We start from the raw sequence: 20,392 nt of genomic DNA on the forward strand, positions 1-20,392 counted from the left end.
CATATGTGGCATATAAAATGGGAAGCAGTGAGTGAACAATGAAGAAAAACTAACAAACAACTTGTAGACACAGACCACACAGTAAAGTGCTTACAGGAGGAAAGGGAGTTCAGAAGTATAAAGGGTAAAGGGGGTCAAATATTTGGTGACAGAAGATAATTTGACTCTGGGTGGTGGGCACAAAATGTAATATGCAGATGATGCATCATAGGATTATACACTTGAAACCTATTATTATTTCATTAACCAATATCACCCATTTAAATTTAATAGAAACATATTAAAAAATAAAAAAAAATATTTTTCCATGCTGGGTATTGTTAGCTACCCGTTGCTAATGACGCAATAATTGGTCAGGATAATATGACTATGTTTTAGGGAAAGAAACAACATGTAGTCAGTGAAGTTATTGCAAAATCATCCAACATGTATCTAGCTACTCATCTGAGATTAAATGATAATACTCCATGTACAAGCATAGGTCTCAATTCTTATCCTATAAAAAGTGAAGTTCTAGAGAATGCTTCTCTTTAGTACAATAGTTGAGACTCATGACTGATCTCTGCCTGTTCATGGATGGTTTAACATGTCAATTTGGAAATTCCATTCCAGGAAACAGCATTAGGTGTGTCCCAGTGATCTTTGTATTGATCTGGGTTTAGGGGGCTCTGATTAGTTTTACTTTTCAGTTACTCTGCACTAGGTGGGCTATATTAAACTTTCTCTAAAAGTATGATAATAGCATTTTTTAGAATAGTTAGACAAGTAAAGAGAATATTGAAATGTAAATGTATGAAACCACTGAAATATCCATTAATCTAATATAGAAACCAGTAAAAAGGAGTTATTATTAGACTTTAATTGATATATGGTGTGGCTCAGATTTATAAATTTTATCTACTCTTTATTCCTAATGCAAAATGTAAATATGTTTTTTTCCCCCCAAGATAAATTGTTTTGTTGGGAGTCCTCCTTTTAAGTTGAAATTAAATCTCTCAGGGGCCAAGTCTGGTTAGTGGCATTGAAAGAGTAAATTTATCTTCTTGACATATTCCTTACTTTCATAACTAGGGAATTTTTTAATTTCGCTAAAGAGAATAATAAAAATCACAAAGAAGGTGCACAGTACATGTTGTTTGTTTATTTGTTATAACTATTTTTGTTCTTAAAGCTTCTCTTTTATTTTGCAGTTACCTGTGGCAGATTCCATTAACTATTGTGGTAGGAAATAGAAGCCATGTGTCTTCAGAAGCAATTATTTGGGTGTCTAACAAATCAGGTAAAATATATATTCTCCCCAGAGGAACTATTTGGTTTTAGATAATTATTTAGGAACCTAACCCCTGGTTTCAGATATTATAAAAATGCGGATAAAGATCGATTAGAATAGAATATAGAGAAATAATAATCACCCTTACAAAATTAAATATAATATAGTATAATTTCTACGTAGTCTAATTTTAGTTGACCTATATATTTATTATACTTATTTGTCTTTGATGGTAAATAGAAAATTTAAAAGTAGCTGTAGTACTAATTTTAGCTATTTCAAATTGTATCATTTTATAATCTCAAATGTAATTGAAGTATAACCAGAACTCCCAATAAATCAAATACCGAAATACAGGCCACATTTTAAATTCTATTTTCCTGCTATCTTGTCTTTATCAGACTGGATCTTTAAAGACTAGGTGAAGCAATATATTCTTCATAAAATTATATAATTATGGGGCAGAAGGGAGGGATCTTCTTAGGTCATTAAACTATCCCCAAGGTAGGATCAACTCTTAAGGAGTAGAGGAAGATGAGATTTTATTCTGTTTCTAAATGTCTTCAGATAAGATAGTGACCTATTTCAGTTTACTGTCAGAAAGCTATTTCTTGAATCCAATCTAAATCCTTTATTCTAGAGTAACAGGTCTCTTTTGTTTGTTTCCCATTAATGAAAGAAAAAGCCAGTTAAAAAAATTGTTGTTCTGTTACAGTTGTCCTAATTTTCCCCCATTGCTCCCCCCTGGCCCACCCACACCCACTCCCACGGTCAGTCCCCACTCTGCTGTCCATGCCCGTGGGTCATTCATACCTGTTCCTTCCCTGGACCCTTCCTGTTCCTTCCCTCTTTCCTCCCCTCCTCCCTCCCCTCTGGCTGCAGTTAGTCTGTATCTTGTTTCCATGAACAAAACAAACAAATAAGCAAAATAGAATTAGAGGCGTGTAAACAACTATCATTTTTTATGTAACATTTTATTTAGATTTAGATGGGCAAGTATGTCAACATTTTGTTTTTCTTACCCCTTTCCAATGTTCTGCCAATTGATGTTATCTTACTACATCATAGGCACCATTTTAAACAACCACATATTTATTTTTTGAAATAAAGTAAGGTATAAAGAAAGAAATAACAACATGAATATGGTTTATTCACCTTGGTCTTGTTATTATAAGGGAGGTGTAAGTACTTAAAATACATACACATACAAAAAAATGTTCTTACAGCAGAATCTAATTTGTTTACTAGAAATATAAACACTTGTATTTCTAGTTGAATATCTATTCAATTTTTGTTATTGTATTTTTAACACAATCACATACTATGAAAATATGTGCTTTCATTTATATATATAGTGTATAAAACATTCATATATGATGCATTGAAATACTTATTTAAAAACTTATTGGTGTTTCTCCTTTTAAATTGCTTAATATAATCTATGCTTTTTATTTCTTGGAGTTAGTATTTACATGATGATTGTGAATTCACATTTACTGTATTACTTCTCTTTATACTTCTCTTTTACCTCCATGTGATTGTTATATTTATGTACACAATGTGATGATGAATGCAAGCAGTGGGTTGTTATTGTAATGACCCAACTATTAGAATGGAGTCAGCCCTTAATATGATTGTTTGGAACATGAAAAATAATAGTTTTTAGAAATGAAGTAAAACATTTCTTGTTGGAAGATAGAATGGAAATGGGAAATTAGAAGAGCACACGCATATTATTCAAACATCAGAAAAATTCCCAAACTTCTCTTTTAGACAGTACAAGGATTCAGAGCAAGTCAGATGCCTTTTGGACACCTCTTCCATGTCTGTTTTATTTAACTCTCTTATTTCCATGCTGTTATTCACAGTATCTTCTTACTCAAGTTATCCAAATACAATTCTTCTTGACCGATAGCCACAGGTCATTGTATTTGAGTGGTGGTTTTCATTTATAGACTTCCAGTATTAATCAGGAATAACAAAATGACATTTGAAACCATCTGTTTGTCTAAAATATCAGCTATGTGAAAATACATGGTTGTTATACCCAACTGCATAGTTTGAGCCATGCATACTCTGGGCGATGTTATTTACATAGACTATGATATTTACGGCATATCCCCTCACCCTGAATTTGTGCAGTGCTCAACCTACAGAATATCACATGCCATTTTCCATAGCAGAGTTTTCAGTTGATAAGACATTGTCTCAGTTAAAATGCTGAGACATTTGGGGGATGTCTATACCTACTCAATGTTTCTTGGAAACTTTATAAATATATACATATGTCTTGCTGTTCTTAAGAAGGACCTAAAAGAAGGACAGCTTTTCTGTTTTCTTTGTTCAGTATAATTCTAACTGTATTTACTTTTCTCTTCAAGTTCTTTCTTTTGATGATGAAAAAAAAAACTGACATCAGATAAAAATTCGGAAAAAGAAGATTTTCAATTCTCATCTTCTTTTATACAGGATGGGGCAAAATAGATTTACAGTTAAGGATATGCAAAACAGTTTATTATTGTATTATTATGTATTAATTAATATGCTATTTTCCACAGAACAACTGTAAACCTACTTTTGCACCACCCTGTGTGTTATAACTTCTCCTTTTTTTCCCCCACATATAGTCAGTTAATGTCATGAAACATATTTATCCATAAAAATATTAAGAAAATATTCTAGTTAATTATTGTCAACATATGTAAAAAATTCACCTTTTAATTATAACCATCAAATCAATGTTTTTATAATTTTTCATTATCAGTCATATATTTTAATCTCATAAAATACTAAGGCAAAGTCATGGTGAATTTAGAGTGTAAATTTGATTTGAATCATCATAAACTCTTGACACTTCAATTTTTAAAATGGTTTAGACGGATATCTAATTAATTCCAAGTTAAAGTATAGATATCACTGAAGCCAGAAAGTAGTGTTAAAACCAATTTTTAAGATATTGAAAGTAGGTTAAAGGATTTATCTCTTTTGTTTTTTGTTATGTTAAATGTCTACTGAAGAGGTAGACATTTAAAATGTAGTAGCTTGAGTACTGACTGGCTATAAATTAAAATGGAATGGAAGGGAATAAATATAATGCCAAATGTTAGAAAAGATTCAAAATAAAAGAAAAATTAATGCTGAAAAATAGAAGTCACATTAAATACCAGCATACTGCTCTAGGACTTCCCTCAAGCATTTTCAAGAGTCCAGTGAGAAAACCAGTATGTGTTATTATACCTGAGTTTGTTGCACATTGTTACCCTGGTTGAATTTTTGTTTTAAATTCTGATTGTTCTGTAACCAGCCAGTTTTAAGTAGAAAGGCCTAATCTCCTGTCTGTTTTTATTCCAAAATAACGTATAGAATATAAAAACATAAAATACGAAGTTCCAACTACTCTGTGTCTTAACGTAGTTAAGTCTTGTGCCAATTTAGATACATACTAAATGCCATTTTTAATTGTTATTACTACTACTTGAAATATAACTTCCATACTTTTTATTATGGTACTCATCAACCACTGTACCTCATTAGACCACTAGAAAAGATCTCTTTAATATTCATTGCTTGCTATTAGTTAATTTCCAAATGTTCTTCAGAACAATTTAAAGATATAATTAACTAGAATGAAAAAGATATTTAAAAATCTATTACAAAATCTTTTAGGGAATCATCTTTCCAAAGATTTCATTTATAACAAAGGCATGCATAAAATTATTCACAAACAGTGATATCCTTCAGGTTTTAGTTAAGAATTTAATAATATAATATTCAATATTTCAGTCTTAATTTTTCCTCAGTGAATTCAGGCATAACTAATTAAAATCTGTCTTTATGAAATTATTTTAGTTTTTAAAAATGCCATATTTTTGTTAATTATTTGTTTTTATTTTTATACCTGTAAAATGGATGACATTCTAAAGCTTTACAGAAATTGTGTAGATAAACACATTAAATTTTTGAAATATATACAAAACATCAGAAACTTGGGAAGCTATTATTTTATAGCAATAGATGATAGATTTATTTTCCTAAGTACCATGGATTAAGCTAGGTAAAAATCTCAAACTAAGAAAAGTAGCTCCTTCTTTTAATCATAAGATTAGGAAGGACCTTAAATGACATCATTTGGCCTGTAGGTTATTTTGTAGGTAAGGAAATCATGAATCAAAGAAAATCAATGGCTGAAGTTGAAACAAATGTAGGAAAACTGGAAGTAGAATTCATCTTTTCTATTCCTGTTCTAATTCTTGTTTTCAGGGCTACTCCCCCCTTTTTGAATCAATATAAGAATGTGAAAAATGCATATCATATAACAGTGAAAACATTATATCATCTTGTATCAATAGAACATAATATAATAAACAGACACCAAAGTCCAGAGACCTGAGGTGGACCATTTCCAGCTTTCGTGGGCAATTCAATTAACCTTTCAGAGATTCATTTCTTTTTATGTTTCAATAGATGCTATTTATAAAGGTGGTAAGAAGTTGAAGTGCTATTTGAAGCCTTAAAAACTAGATTTTTTTGTTCACTATATATTTATGTTTAGGAATACATAACATGTTAAGAATATTATGTTAATAATATTTGTGTGACCGTACCTTTTTGAAAATTCCTTATGTGTAATATGCATTAAATTAGCCTGTCCCATTCCAGACTTAAGCATTAATGAACATTGATGCTCACCTACTAATTTTTGTGGTATAATCTCTTCTTTCTTGTGGGGTTCTATTTGAGAGAGTGTACTCTGTAAAGTTAGTGTTTAAAAAATGAATAAAACCTGTGTTGTAGTCAGATGTATAAACACCTTGATAATAGAGTGAGATTTGGAGGTTGTGCTTCTTACTCAGACTTGGCACAAATAGTTTCTATGATGTATTTTTCTGGTTTCCAGTAACTGTGGAAATTAGGCCAGTGGTGTGTGTATATGCGCACATGTGCACATGTGTATAAAATATAAATTTTAAGTAAACTTCATATATTATGTAACTTCTAAGAAGCATGAGTCCTGAGGACATTAACATAAAAATGATTGTAACTGTGACCTGAGGTTCTGTGAAATCAATAAATGCTGACATTAAAAGTGAATGGAGTTCTCTCTCTGTATTCAGTGGAGTTAAATATGTAAGTTATAAGACTGCTCTTACTAGTCTGCTTTAATTGAATTACTGGAGACTGTAATCGTTATCATTTTCCAAAATGATTTCAATAAGCAGAACTTTCTCTCTTTGTTCCAATTATATGTAGCAATATTAAAGTCAAACAAATGAGGTTCCTTTTTCCAACATTATTAATGATGCTGGAAAGTGTTATTTATTAGTACTTCCAAGAAAGCACAAGAAAAAAGTCAGGGAACAGCAGTGACTTTCAAACAAATGAGCTCTATGGTAATCAGTTTCTCACTGAATAAGATAAGTAGATATGCACCTAAAACCTTTCCTTTCATTCTAGCCACATATCCACATACACACTAACTAGCAGCCACACAAATACAGTGGTATATTTCTTGGTTGTGTCTTCTTTTTAGAAAAAAATATGTATAGGCAATGGAGTTTTATCAAGAACAAAAATGCGAATTAGAAGAAAAATTAATTGAGATAATGAGTAACCAACTAAAGGTTTTCTAGCAAATTCTAGATGTAGCGATTCATTGATTAAAGAGTCGATTTTAGTTAGGTATTTAGGATGGTGTTCTTTTTAAATCATTTGCACTCTGATATCCGGTATTAAGAAAACATACTTCATACCATTTTAACCCTTAAAGCTTAAAATTGTTCTACCCTCAAAATGTTCTTTTCAGAGCACCACAGAATAACTTCTTTGGACAAAGGAAGCTGGTTGCTTGGGAACATCAATCAAACTGGATATTTTAGAGTCAACTATGATTTGAGGAACTGGAGATTATTAATTGATCAATTAATCAGGAACCATGAGGTAAATTGGATTTACTCATCAAAGGTCTGTTTTGATATGTGAATCTGCCATTTTAATTCTAAGTGATTCCATTTTTTCCTGGTTGACGTCATAGGTCCTCTCTGTCAGTAATCGAGCAGCCTTGATTGACGATGCCTTCAGCCTGGCCAGGTATGTCCTCCTGTGGGTCTCCACAATAACAGTCAGGTCTGTAAGACATCCCCTAGTTGCTAAATCATATGTATGTTTTAAATAATATAAGGGGAGGCCCCCCCAAAACACTGGAATTATCTTCTGGAAGGCTGCCTGTTCTATTACAGGCTTTCCTTGTTAAGTGAGTGGTTTAGGAACCCATCTGGATCAGTACACCAGCTGGAAGTGTTGTGAGAGGCTGCATTCAGCTTCAGTGAAGATATTTTTGAAGGCTCTTTCAATGTGTTTGCCTTTTTCATGATGGGTGATTTACCAATGCCACTGCCCACACTACAGTGAGTGTTCAGCGGTTTTTGACTGCAAACAGCATGACCTCTGTGCCCCACCCCTCCTATTCATCCCATCTTGCCCCAAGCGACATTCTTGTTGTTTTCCTGGGATGAAAAAAGTCCTCAAAGAGAAACATTTTGCTGATGTGGAAGATGTGAAACAAAAAACAGCAGAAGCACTAAAAGGCATCAAATTGACAAGTTCAAAAACTATTTTGAGCAGTGGAAAAAAATGTCTAGATAGGTGTATTGCCTCAAAAGGAGAGTACTTTGAAAGTGACTAAAGTTTAAACATGTCAGAATAAATACACAGTTTTTTAAATAAATAAAGTCCATTTTTTGGCTCCTACCTTGTAAATCTTCCAAAAACAATTTCTAACTCACATTCTTTGTGTTTGGAGATGAATTATAATAGTGTCCAAACTCTTGATCAATAGCAGCCATAGGGTATTTTTGAGTCAGGAGAAGCTTGATCAATTTTCACTGCAAGTTCAATTTAACATTCTGGAGATTAATAATCTCTTCTCAATTTTATTAATGAAACCTACAAAATAACTATTGTACCATATTTGATTTTTGATGGAAAATACCTTTAAGCTACAGCAATTTTTTTGAAATATACTGGTATATCTTTTTTTTTAATTTTTTAAATCTTAATTCATTATGAAAAACTTTTTCTGCAAAATAGAAATCAATATTTAATAGGGTAAAGCTGTTCTGGATAAAATATATATAAATCTTGGAGCAAAAGTTGTTAATTGTACTAGTTGTAGTGATATTTATGTTATTGTCTTATGAGATTTATCATGTTAAAATCAGTTATGCCTTTGAATAGTCATTAAATGCCATATTTTTTGTTGATTTTTAATATTTACATCAGTAAATTTCCTTGGAAATAATTTTGAATGTAAACACAAGCAATTTGACTTTAAGACATTAAAATATACTCATACCTTTTGCATTTCATAGTCAGCTACAATTTTAATTTTAGCACTCTGATATTACAAGCTACAAATTAGGTCATGTGTAATTTTTATTATCTGGTTTTCACGCTTTACAACATTTTCTCTTATGATAATTTTGTAAAGCCAGTTAAATACGTCTGTGCTGATACAAATGTATAAATTGTCTTAGTAATAAGCATTTTTTTATACATAGGCCCTGAAACGGCTTTTACAATTGGTATATACAGTCAAATTTCATTTCTCTTCCATGTGTTAACAATTATATCACATGCTGTCAAATTGTACTTCTCTAAAACTAATGGGCTTAAATATGAGAGGCTTAATAGTTACTGTGATTGAAGCAAAACTTTAGGGTCAGGTTACAGAAGTTGCTTTTTGTAAAGAGAAATAATATATAATGTAAAACAGATAAAAATTGGCAAAGAAGAAATTTTGGTTGCTCTCAAAAAAAACAAAACTCTGATCCTTGCCTTTCTGGTGTCACTAAAGAAGCTGAGAGCCATTACTAATATTTTCTCTTTCTTGATGAGTAATGCCGTATCAGTGCCTCATTTTGACCCAGCATGCTGAGTTTCAAGTACAAAATTGCCTACTCATTGAGTGGCAAGGAAATTTCTAATGAAATCATACCAGGTGAATGTAGTTGTTTAATGAGAACCGGGGTAAGTGTGGACTGTTCCATACCGCAGCTCCATCTTATTGGGCAAAAAGATTGAGAAGTGATAGAAGTGAAAGGAGGCTTCCTGAAATAGTGATATGTGGAGATGATTGAGATATAGCTTTTGCTCTGCAGTAAGATATGACAACGCTGAAGAAAGTATGAGGCATGACCTGAAGATTATTTTGATACAGAAGTTTGGATATGCCATTAAGCTGAAAATAGAATGTATTTAATGTAACACTGCACTGAGAGAGAAATGAGAGAGAGAGAGAGAGAGAGAAGGAGAGAGAATGAGATTGGGATCTAAAAGAGAACTAACATCACCAGCTAATAATTATTAAGTTCTTATAAGGTTCCAGTCACTGTTCTGTTTTACATATTGTAATTTATATAATTCTCACAACTTTGGCCATGTGGTCTGGCTTTAGAGCCCATGCTGTTGTGTGTATATGTGGATATATATATACACACCTATATCTGTCTATATGTATTACTGCTAATATATATTATATGTTTTATATATATATATATATATATAAAAAATCAGTAATATTCTTTATTTTTAAGAAAAGAGCCAGGCAAAAAAGAACTACTGAAGGGATTTGAAACAATAGTTCATATGAATCATTGTGGATCTGAAATGACAGTAAGAAAGCAAGTAAATAGTGATACCTTAAAACAGAGGACAGAGATCAAAAGGAAGGGATCTTTGGACTCATTTACACTAAATGACAGGTTCTTTTTAAATGGAATATTTTATTTATGTGGATTAATAATTTTTTTTCAAAGATTAAATTCCTGTTGAATAAGACAGTTATTGCTTTCAATGCAAACTGTGGAAGCCTTAAATGTTTGACGTAAACAATTTCATTATCCTTTATATAAATTAACCAAGAAAATATGCAAATATCATTGAATATATATTAAAGTTTCTTTTACTGATCATAAGATAATTTTTATATTAGGATACAAGTAAAGAAATGCAAAATCAGGTATATTCAGGTAAGTGCTGTGCACTTACTTGGTTAATAGTTATGTATATTCCACTGTATTCTAGTAAATGTTTCATAGTTTTGCTACTAATTGATATCGACCTTCTTTCAGTTTCTAGAACACATCATGCTCTCTTTGGCTTCTTAGGTAACAAGTAGAAAATAGCAAATATTTATTAAAACATATTCCAGGTATTATACTAAATAAGGCTTTTATGAATGACCTAGTAAAATTTTCTTTGTCTGCCGATGGAGTGGGTGTGATTACTATAGCCACTTTACAGCTGGGACATAGAGATAAAGAGGGGCTAAGTCACTTCGTTCAGGTTGCACAGCTTCTAAGTGGGGAGTGGGGTTTAGAATCCAATGCCAAATAGTGGCACAACTTATGACCACAAGTCAGAGTGACTTTGCCTACCTTCACCTCCCTTGTCTGTCAGGAATGTTACTACTCACTTCAACAACAACAACAACAACAACAACAACAACAAACAACAACAACAACATTTCACTTGCATTCCCTTAACTGAAGCCTTACCTGTCCTCCCCAGTAAGAGTAAGGTGACATTCTGAAGACCTCTGTTATAGCAGTTGTCACCTTGTAGCTCAACCACTTACCTTTCTGGATCCCTAATAATTTTTGGATAATCTTAAGAACAAAGTTTTGTCTCATTCTTGTATTACTACTGCCTAATTTAATCTTTGGTACAGGACTTTTGCCAATATATTTCTTGCATGAGTTGATAATTATTCGTTATTCAAACTACAAGTGTTCATGCTACAATTTTTGTGCAATTAAGTAAATATAGTCTAAATATTCTTTTAGTGGTTGTTTTTAAATAATAAATACCATTTAATGCATTTAGCAAAAGAGAAATATAATGTGAACATTTTATTTGCCTCCACTACCCTGACAACACTTTACCCTCCTCACGAGTAAAAATATTATTTATGCTATATCAGTCCACCAACCTTTTATTTACATTTTAATACAGTTTATTCTTTTTTTACATGAAGAGAAAACCATTCTGTTATCTGACTCATTTATAGAAGTAAGTCTGGGGAGGTTTATTCCATTGTTTCTGATTTTTCATTGTAATAATCAAGACTGAAGTGAGTATCCTTGAACAGTCTTCTGTTGTACATATATGTATTTTTATAAGATTGATTCCCACAAGTGGAATATTTGGTTCAAAGAGTATAAAATTTTTAGTAAATACTACAAATATATCAGAGACTTTTCCAGTTGAACCCTCTATCAACTATGTATGCAACTATGTACCTCAAACGCACCATGATACTGAAGAGTATAATTTTTACATTTTGGACAGTCTGGCGGCACAAATAATTTTTTTTGAAATTGTTGGCCTGTACATCTTTTCTATATATATATTTTCTATATATGCATTGTCTAATTTTCTTTAACATTAATATATTTATAACCAATCATGTCAATCCTACTTATTTAAAAGAACTTCCTTATTCACAGATTTGAAATGATAGCTTTAACTTAATACAGATGCTCATATTTTAGGGAATTGATTTGATTCTCTTTAATTGGTCTCCATTATTTTCACCACTAGTGCCTTATTGTTCTAATTAATTTAGCATTATAGTAGGTTGTGGTTGACAAAATTTTCCCTTGTCCTTGTTCAAAATCTTACACATATTCTCTTAAATATATTTTTAGAATTAATTTGACAAAGCCCACTAAAAGTCTTGTTGTAATTATGACTATATATGCATTGGGGTTTTAATTTTTAGAGAAATAACATCTTTTTAAATGTGAGCTTTCCAGTTCCAAAACATTTTATTTCTCCCTATTTATCTTAGGACCGTCAGTCAAAGTCTTTGATTTTATGTACATGGGTTGTGGTAATGTCATATTATTTCCTGTTTTTTTAATCAGGAAATAGCAATCTTGTGCACTTAAATATTCTAATTTTCATTGCTGGAATACACAGAATCAATTAACTGATTGCCTTGCATATGTCATTGTGTTTTGACTTGGACATTGAAATTAGAGATGGAAATGCCTAGATTTTGTTGTTGGTCGGTATTCATGTTTGGTTTCGTTTTTTGTTTTCATAACAAATTGTTAGATTGGGAGATACAAAAATAAAAAAGATACATTTCTCATTTTCACCGAATTCATAATCTAGTAGGGAAAATACGTTGTAGATGATGGACTATTTAATATATTCAGTATATAAGTGCTATGAATAAAATATTATGAGGACATTGGGAAGTAAAGAATTAGTGTGGCTTATGAAGATAATGGAGCACATGATATAGTAAATAATATTAGAAGAATGAAAATTTACTATGGAAGTCCATTAAAGGCTTAAAGGTAGGAGAATAGAAGTAGTAAGAGTTTAAACTAGAGGATGGCCTTTGGAAGAAGAACTATTACAATAGTAATGCTCATGCTGCATCTTGGATAAAGAAGAGATTTGAGAAGGAATGGAATTGGCAGCCAGGTAAGGTAAGAAATGTTATTGAAGTTATTAGCTTAATACGTGACTGAAACTGGAAATTTGGAAGATTTGCAAGAAGTATAATAACCACCAGATTTGTGTATTTAATGCTATTAGCATTCTCTGAGTACAATTCTGAAATGCTATAAAAGTGTTCATCACTGGATTGTGGACCTATGTTGTATTTTGCTTGAAATATTCAAAATACGTGAAAATTGTTTGGAAAGTCTGTTCATATCCAAAGAAGTTTCAGAGATAACTGATGATTGTCATCATCATCGTCATCATCATCATTGTTCTGGGTAGTTCCTCCATTGATTTATTTATTTAGTTATCACTTTCCTGGAAAGTTCAATTATGCAGAACACATGCCCGTTTACTTCATTATTAATATCATAACATGCTCGTTTAGTTTGTGTAGCATATTTTAAACATTTCTGTCATGGGCTATTCCATTAAGAGTCTAATCACAAAGCCTTAACAAGAGCAGATTATTATAACTTAAGTTTGCAGACTTTATTAAGGAATAAGACAGAAGTTATTTCTTTTAAAATATTAGTGTTTTATTAATAAAAAGCATCAGGACCTGTATCTTGACATTATTAATATCACACTTAGAAGTGTTCTATTATTGGTGAGCAATCATTAGTGGCTCTAGAAGAAGTAAATAATGGGGATATCTAAACTTGTGCTTAAACATTATTTCTGTTTCTGAGCTCTGGTTTTGGGACTGATGGCATTGTTAAAACTACCTTAACAAACATTATTTGCAAACTGAGTCGTAGTAGTCAGCCCCTTCTGGGACTTCTTTCATCATGACTTTTACTAGATGTTCTTCTGTTTCTTCCAGATGGCTCTCCTGTATTTTGCTTAAGATTTTTCTTGCAAATTATGTGTTGATCATTTCTTCATTCACTGCAAAAAATAGTAGCGTGATGTGCCTGAAAAGAAACTGTCCTCATTCAGCTTGGCTAGATGAGGAACTGCCTCTCCTACTTTGATAGACGGTTGTTTAAATGTGTAATGTGCTGAGCATTCATAGATGCAAGGGAGAAGGAATGACTTAGAAACTTTTTGTGAAAAATATCTTGGCAGACTGAATGTTTGGTCCTGATTCTCCCACTCTGTTCTGGTGATAATAGGACCACTGCACTTCAGCTGAGCACTGCAGTGCAAAACCTGACGAAAGGTCCCAGGTACCTCTGATACTATGTACTGCTTCATAAATTCTAACTTACTGAAGGATGGTTAGTTTATTAATTTTCTTTAATCCTTACCTTTTTCTTTCTACATATCTCAGCATACACGTTTTTCTTTCTTGGTTGTTTTTTATAGTGAAACCATGAAAGTTATTAATAACAATAGATTAAGAATACTGATTGAAACATATTTTATATTGTACTCACAGGCATGGAGAGAAGGATGATTCTTTAGCTGTTTGTATTAGACTGACTTGAGAGAAGTATCCATGTATAATTATGTTCTTATTTATCTTTTGTTAAGTCACCCTAATGTGTTTAAGAAGAGATTACAATTAATTATGAAGTTCTGAAAGTGATAAAATTGTTTATTGCAAATAAGATTTATTGTTGGCTATATGTTTCCGATCTTCTGCCATTGACCAGGCGTTGTTGAAGTTAGTTTGTAGCTGCCGTCTCAGCCTTTCTAACCAGTGCATATCTTTTCATGCTATTAACAGTAACACAAAGTGAGTCTGTTCAGGAGCTTAGTGGCCATCCCCCCAAGATCACAGTGTTTCTCACATCTCTGAGGCTGAGGGTTCTAATTATATATTTTTCATCATCAGCTAATGATCCTCTTGAGATACACAGAATTGTTACCTTGAAGTCCTCTCTTTTTATACCTTTTTGCATGCAATTACTTAACAATTTATATTCCAAAGGCCTCTAAATTAGTCTTAGTTTATGCAACACTTTGCCACAGATTAGTGTTAAAAATAATTTGAAAGCATTTTCAGGATTTTTTACTGTAAAGAGCTGAGAGTCGTCAGCTTTCTTTCTATGATAACCCAGCAAAAGCCTAGAGTGCATGCCTGAATTTTCAACTACACTGTTCCTTCAGGCATACATTTGTTAGAAAGGGAGGTAACTTGTTCCTTTGAGCTATATTTAGAATCTTTTGAGATTGGAGTTGCAGGTGTTGCCTTTGGGAAAAGGATTTAGGAGGCGGTACCTGTGCCAGGTGTTTCTGAGAAGTACAAACCTCCCGAGGTGCTAAGGGAGGCCTGTGGCTCTTGAAGACCACAAACTTTCCTTAGAGACTTTTAAATTGTACTGCATTAAATCAAAAGCCAATTTGTCACCTTCCGGTGCCAACTTGGTGTTTCAGCTCCGTAGGTGAAATGCTTTAATATTAATTTCTAATGTCTGAGAATGTTAAGTAAAAAGTATAAGGGGGGTATTTTGACATCGTTCTGTAGATTTGATCCATTTTCATAGCAAACAGCCTTCATTCTTAAGTTACAAAGTGAGGATGATGTTTGTCCAGTACATGGATTTGCATGAACCATTCTTTTTAAAGAATAAGTAGTTTGGAATAAATTTCCAAATACAAATACATTTGAATAAGTATATACATTTATGCTCTTTAGCATCTCACAACTGAACAATGATTTTATAATTCACGTTGTTCGTACTGTCTGGTCATATTTGACATAAAACTGTGATTCTTTGGATTCTGTAACTGTTTGAAACCTGAGCCTGAGATTTCATGAGAATTTGTTCTAGGATATCTGAGCTTCCCAAGAACTTGAAATACTTGCCTGTTCACAAATAATTTAAATTATTTAGGCAGAGTCCCTCTCAAATGGTCATATATAACATATATAACTTTACCTGAACAGACATTTGTACTATATTCTTTTAACACAAAGAACTGAATAATTCTCTTAGTGTTTGTCCTTTCATCAGTGAGTTACCCCTTCTGCTGCTTGATGGAAGACTTTGCATATTCAGGGGCAGTGCTCCTTTGAGCGTGATCTGAAAGACCACCTACATGAGAATCACCTGAGATGTTGTATTAGAAACTGCATATTCCCAGGACTGCCTGGGAGTCTGCGTTCTATGAAGCATTTCATGAGATTCTGACAAACACAATAATGTAAAAATTACTGCTTTTGAAGCTAAGAAGGTATTTGTGGCATCAGTTTAGACAGGCAGGTACTTCACTATCACTGAAAAGCCTGAAAGTAGGCACCCTTAGCAGTAGTAAGAATGGCTTTCTTTGTATCCTGGAGTCATCATCCTGATCATTCATCCATGAGGATGTCAGAGAACCCAAAATATGTTTTTTTATTGTTTTTCTTAAGTATGTTACCATTTCATATATTTCATCTGATACCTGTCAACATATCTCATGATCTGGGTGTCTCAGAGATTTTCCCAAGCATGCAGAGCCGCTGTCATTAGGGGGCACCTTTACCTTCCAACGAGCGCACTGGCACATTTCAGTCATGCGCATGCACATCGAAGTCTGAGATGTTCAATAGCTTCCCTGGTGAAAAAAGCATGACAGGATCTTCTCGCAAATTAATCTGGCATTTAAACCTGGAATATTCTGCCAATCTATTGGCAATGCAAGTAGGCGGGAACAGTCGACTACCTACAACAAGTGCTACCTGAGAGAAGATTATTTGGGTTTTGTGATTATTCTGCAATGTTCTTTGAGGGAATCAGGAACTTAGAAAAATTAAGGGAAGAAAAGGAAAGTAAACATTCTTTCACCAAGAAATAGTTGATAAAAAGAAAACAAGAGTTTTGTGGTAGACTTAGAGGAAAAATTAAATGAATCCTTCTGCCATTTGGCTTGTTAATATAAAAGCCTAATTTTCTCACACACACACACACACAGCCTGCTTTCATTTTTATTATGATAAATTAAATTATAAAAATATGTAATATAGGAATATATAACTGTATATATGAATTCAGGTTTATGGTAGAGTAATTACTTACTGCTTTACGTTGTCTTACAATGATATTTTCCCATCTGAGAAGCGAGATTCATGGGGGCTCTTCGACAAACTTCATTGTAACAAACATGTTAATCAGCCAATGACAAAGTAAAAAACTGCTCATGTTTTTCTCCCAGATCTCATAAAGTCTATTTTGGGCTTCCGTAGTTATTTACCAAAGGTAGTAGTGCTACCTCCATAAGGAAACTAGACTAAAGAAAAAGGAAAATTAGTTTCTACTTGTCACAAAAATTTGAAATTTTCACTTCTGTATTTGAAGAGGCAATTAATTTGGGGAAGAGGGGAAGGAAAGAAAATTTAATTTCCACATTTTGTGCCACGAAGGTGAGTGGGTGATTCAAATTAACACACATTTTTACTTATGTAGCAAATTTTAAAGCTTTGAGATATGACTTGGAATACATGATATACTCTGTTAATTTTATTCAGTTTGAGTTATTCAGTGTGTAATGCTTCAAATGTCCTTATGTGGAGTGGAGTCCCGAGGAAGAGGCCTTCATGTTTCAGGTGTAAGAAAACATCAGATTAGGAAAACTTGACTCTTTGCAACTGTGCCAAAACCTATTTAATGTTACTTAAAGATACAAGTGCCGGCTCACTCAGAAGCTAGGAAGTAGTGCTGTGCCCTGGAGAATCAGATCACATTTGAATCGCAGATTGGATTCTTCCTAATCCAGGAATAGCTTGGAGTGCAGCTGATTCTCACCTCTAAAGGAAGAACTTTACAGTTAGTTGCTCAGCTGCTTCACCTAATTAGGATCAGCATTAAACAGAAGTTCAATATCAAATCTCCAGGTCACCAGGTGGTAGAACTTACCAGAAGTGGAAAAAAAGAGTCTTCGTAATAAGAAAAAAAAAGTTAGTCTAGCAGTGTATATGTGAAAAATTCAAGTGAAGTTTACAGGCCCTGAGGAGAATAATGACTATCAGAGAGTTTTATGTGGATGCTAACTTAAACACACTCTGAATTAGTGGACGGTTTTTGGGAATGCTGTCAAAGATGCCAAAGTAGAAAGAACACCAGGTGGAAATTAGTTGGTTTTGCATTCCCAATGTGCAGATGTGTTGGAAGTTACTTGATAAACTGAGGGCAAGATCATGAATTTTATCCGTGCCATATCGAGGCAAATGTTCTACTTTTTCAACTTATAATGAGTCTCAAATAATTACAGAAATATAGTTACTGTGCAAAACAACTAAGCCCCTCCCCTCTACATTACTATACTTTTAAATATCTGTCTTTGTCGAGTTCCTCAGGTTTTCTATTTCCATTTTTAAAATGTTACTGCATTTTTTTGAATTTTGACATTGAGAGACTATCAGTTATTTTTTAAGGTGTGAAGAGCTGAGAAATCCATATAAAATTTGTGTTTCAAAAAACTCAAAGCAATATGTAGGGTATTTCAATAAATTATATATACAGTGTGAAGGTTAATGAGCTTGTTGACAGATTGATGATAGATACATGGACTGAAAGTTAGGTGAATAACAAAGAGCCAGGATACTTGTTTCATGTTATGATGAAATCACTATCTTTGGCCTCACAAAGATTATTTTTAATTTCATATGGGAAACGTCATATAGAATTTTAAAATTTGAGAATCATAGTTGAGGTTTAGTTAAGATAAATTCAATTAATTTTCTTAGTGAAAGGAAGATATTACTAATTTAATATTTTCTGCACATGAATTATGTACTAAATAATTATCACAAATAACAAAGGTTATAAGTGTTTGATGAAGAAATTTTCCAATATCGCTTCCTTCAAATATGCCAAATGAAAAATAAAGTAGGAACATATATTTTTTATTTGTTAGTCTGTATTTCATCATTATAAATGCATAGGAACTAGTCAGAAAATCTTTCAATATTACTTGGTTCATACAAGGACAGACCCCCCCAAAAATACTGGAAGTACCTCTTGGAGTGAGGCCCCTTGTAGTAGAGGCTTTCCCAGCTACATGGGTGTTTGAGGAACCCATCTGTATCAGTGTACCAGCTGGTGGTGTTGTGAGAGGCTGTAAGGGCTTCAGTGAATTGTGTTTTGAAGACTCTTTCAATGTGTTTGCTCATTTCATGGTGGGTGATTTATGAACACAACCCCCGACAGTGCTCTGAGTGTTCAGCAGTTTTTGACCGAAAATGCCATGACCCCCATGCCCCACCCTCCCTATTGGTCTGATCTCACCCTGAGAGACTTTTTGTTTTTTTAAATTTCCCTGGATGAAAAAAATCCTCAGAGGGAAACCTTTTGCCATTGCAGAAGAGGTGAAACAAAAAATGGCATAAGCACTAAAAGGCATTCAAATCAATGAATTCAAAAACTGTTTTGAGCAGTGGGGAAAAAACATTTAGATAGGTGTATTGCATCAAATGGAGAGTACTTTGGAAGCAACTGAAGTTTAAACATGCCAGAATAAATATATAATTTTTATAAGTAAATTTCTGTTTGTTTTGTCCTCTGGGTCTCCCCTTGAATGTGGTGTCATCATCCCACATCTATTTTTCATTGCTGTTAAGTTAATGAGTTTATACAGTGTCTATGGTATTGACATTGTCATCTAAGGATAAGTAATATGATAAAAACAGGCAAAATGAAAATAATGAAAAACATGAGAACACTTCAAATGCTTTAAGTGGGTTGACTTTTTAGTTTTAATTTTTGATGCTTACTGATAAGAATAATTCACAAATGGAACATTCTCTAATACAATGTTGGTCAGCAATATTTTTCAGTTATATAGTAACAGGGTTTTACATTTGAAACACATGAGGGTTAAGAATATATGTAGATAAGGATGGAAATGGTGATGCCAAATAGCCTATACAGTGTGACAGTTCATTTGTTAAACACATATTTAATAAACACTACTGGGTACTAGGCACTGTTATAGACACTAGAATGAACAGCAGTGAATAAATAAGGCAAAGTTCCTGCTTATAGAGCAATGGGGAGCTACATTACAATGGGGAGTGATTCAAGTCAGATTATCACACAAATATATATGCCACATGACAATTCCTTGAGAGTAAATCTAAATTAAAGAATTGGTGTTTTTGGAGATAAGACACAGAAAATAAGTTTATTTTTAAAATGGTAGTCAGGAAAGCTCTCTCTTTTCAGTTAGTATTTGAGTAATGACCTATAAGAAGTAAATAAGGGAGACATCTGGAAGGAAAACATTCCAGACAGAGGAACAGCAAGTGCAAAGGCCCTGGGGTAGGATGTGCTTGGCATGTTCAAGGGGATACAAACAGATGGATATGTCTCTAATGAAGTAAGTGGCATAGCAGAATGAAATGATTTTAGGGAAGTAACAGAACACTGATCAAATAAGGCCCTATATACTACTGTGAGAATTTCAGATTTTATTGAGAGTGAGAGGGAAAGTCAGTATGAGGATTTTGAATAGAAAAGTGAAGTGAGCAGACATGTTTTTAAAGGATCACTCTGGCTACTGTATTATACTATGAGGGAACAAGCTCAGAAGCAGGAAGCCCAGTTAGAAGGGCGATTAAGACAAACTGTATTAAGAGAGTTACTGAGAACCATACTATCACTATTTACCTGGTGAAGAGCAAGCGATGCCCCAGAGTACCTGGATAGCTTCCAGAGTGACAGAGGTTTACAGGCC

The 20,392-nt window shown here is 33.0% G+C and overlaps 1 protein-coding gene across 2 annotated transcripts in view; it reads left to right on the plus strand.

Annotated features, from left to right (window-relative positions):
* Nucleotides 1-20,392, plus strand: part of TRHDE (thyrotropin releasing hormone degrading enzyme) — a 393,263-nt gene that overhangs the window by 299,928 nt on the left and 72,943 nt on the right. For both annotated transcript variants that reach the window (XM_054580121.1, XM_054580122.1), the window contains exons 10-12: nt 1,191-1,279; nt 7,074-7,207; nt 7,302-7,357. In XM_054580121.1, the coding sequence (XP_054436096.1) occupies nt 1,191-1,279; nt 7,074-7,207; nt 7,302-7,357 (279 nt within the window). The remainder of the gene's footprint in view (nt 1-1,190; nt 1,280-7,073; nt 7,208-7,301; nt 7,358-20,392) is intronic.

This window comes from Pteronotus mesoamericanus, unplaced genomic scaffold (genome assembly GCF_021234165.1).
Source record: "Pteronotus mesoamericanus isolate MK-2021 breed Mesoamerican mustached bat unplaced genomic scaffold, CSHL_Meso_final contig_56, whole genome shotgun sequence".
NCBI lineage: Eukaryota > Metazoa > Chordata > Mammalia > Chiroptera > Mormoopidae > Pteronotus > Pteronotus mesoamericanus.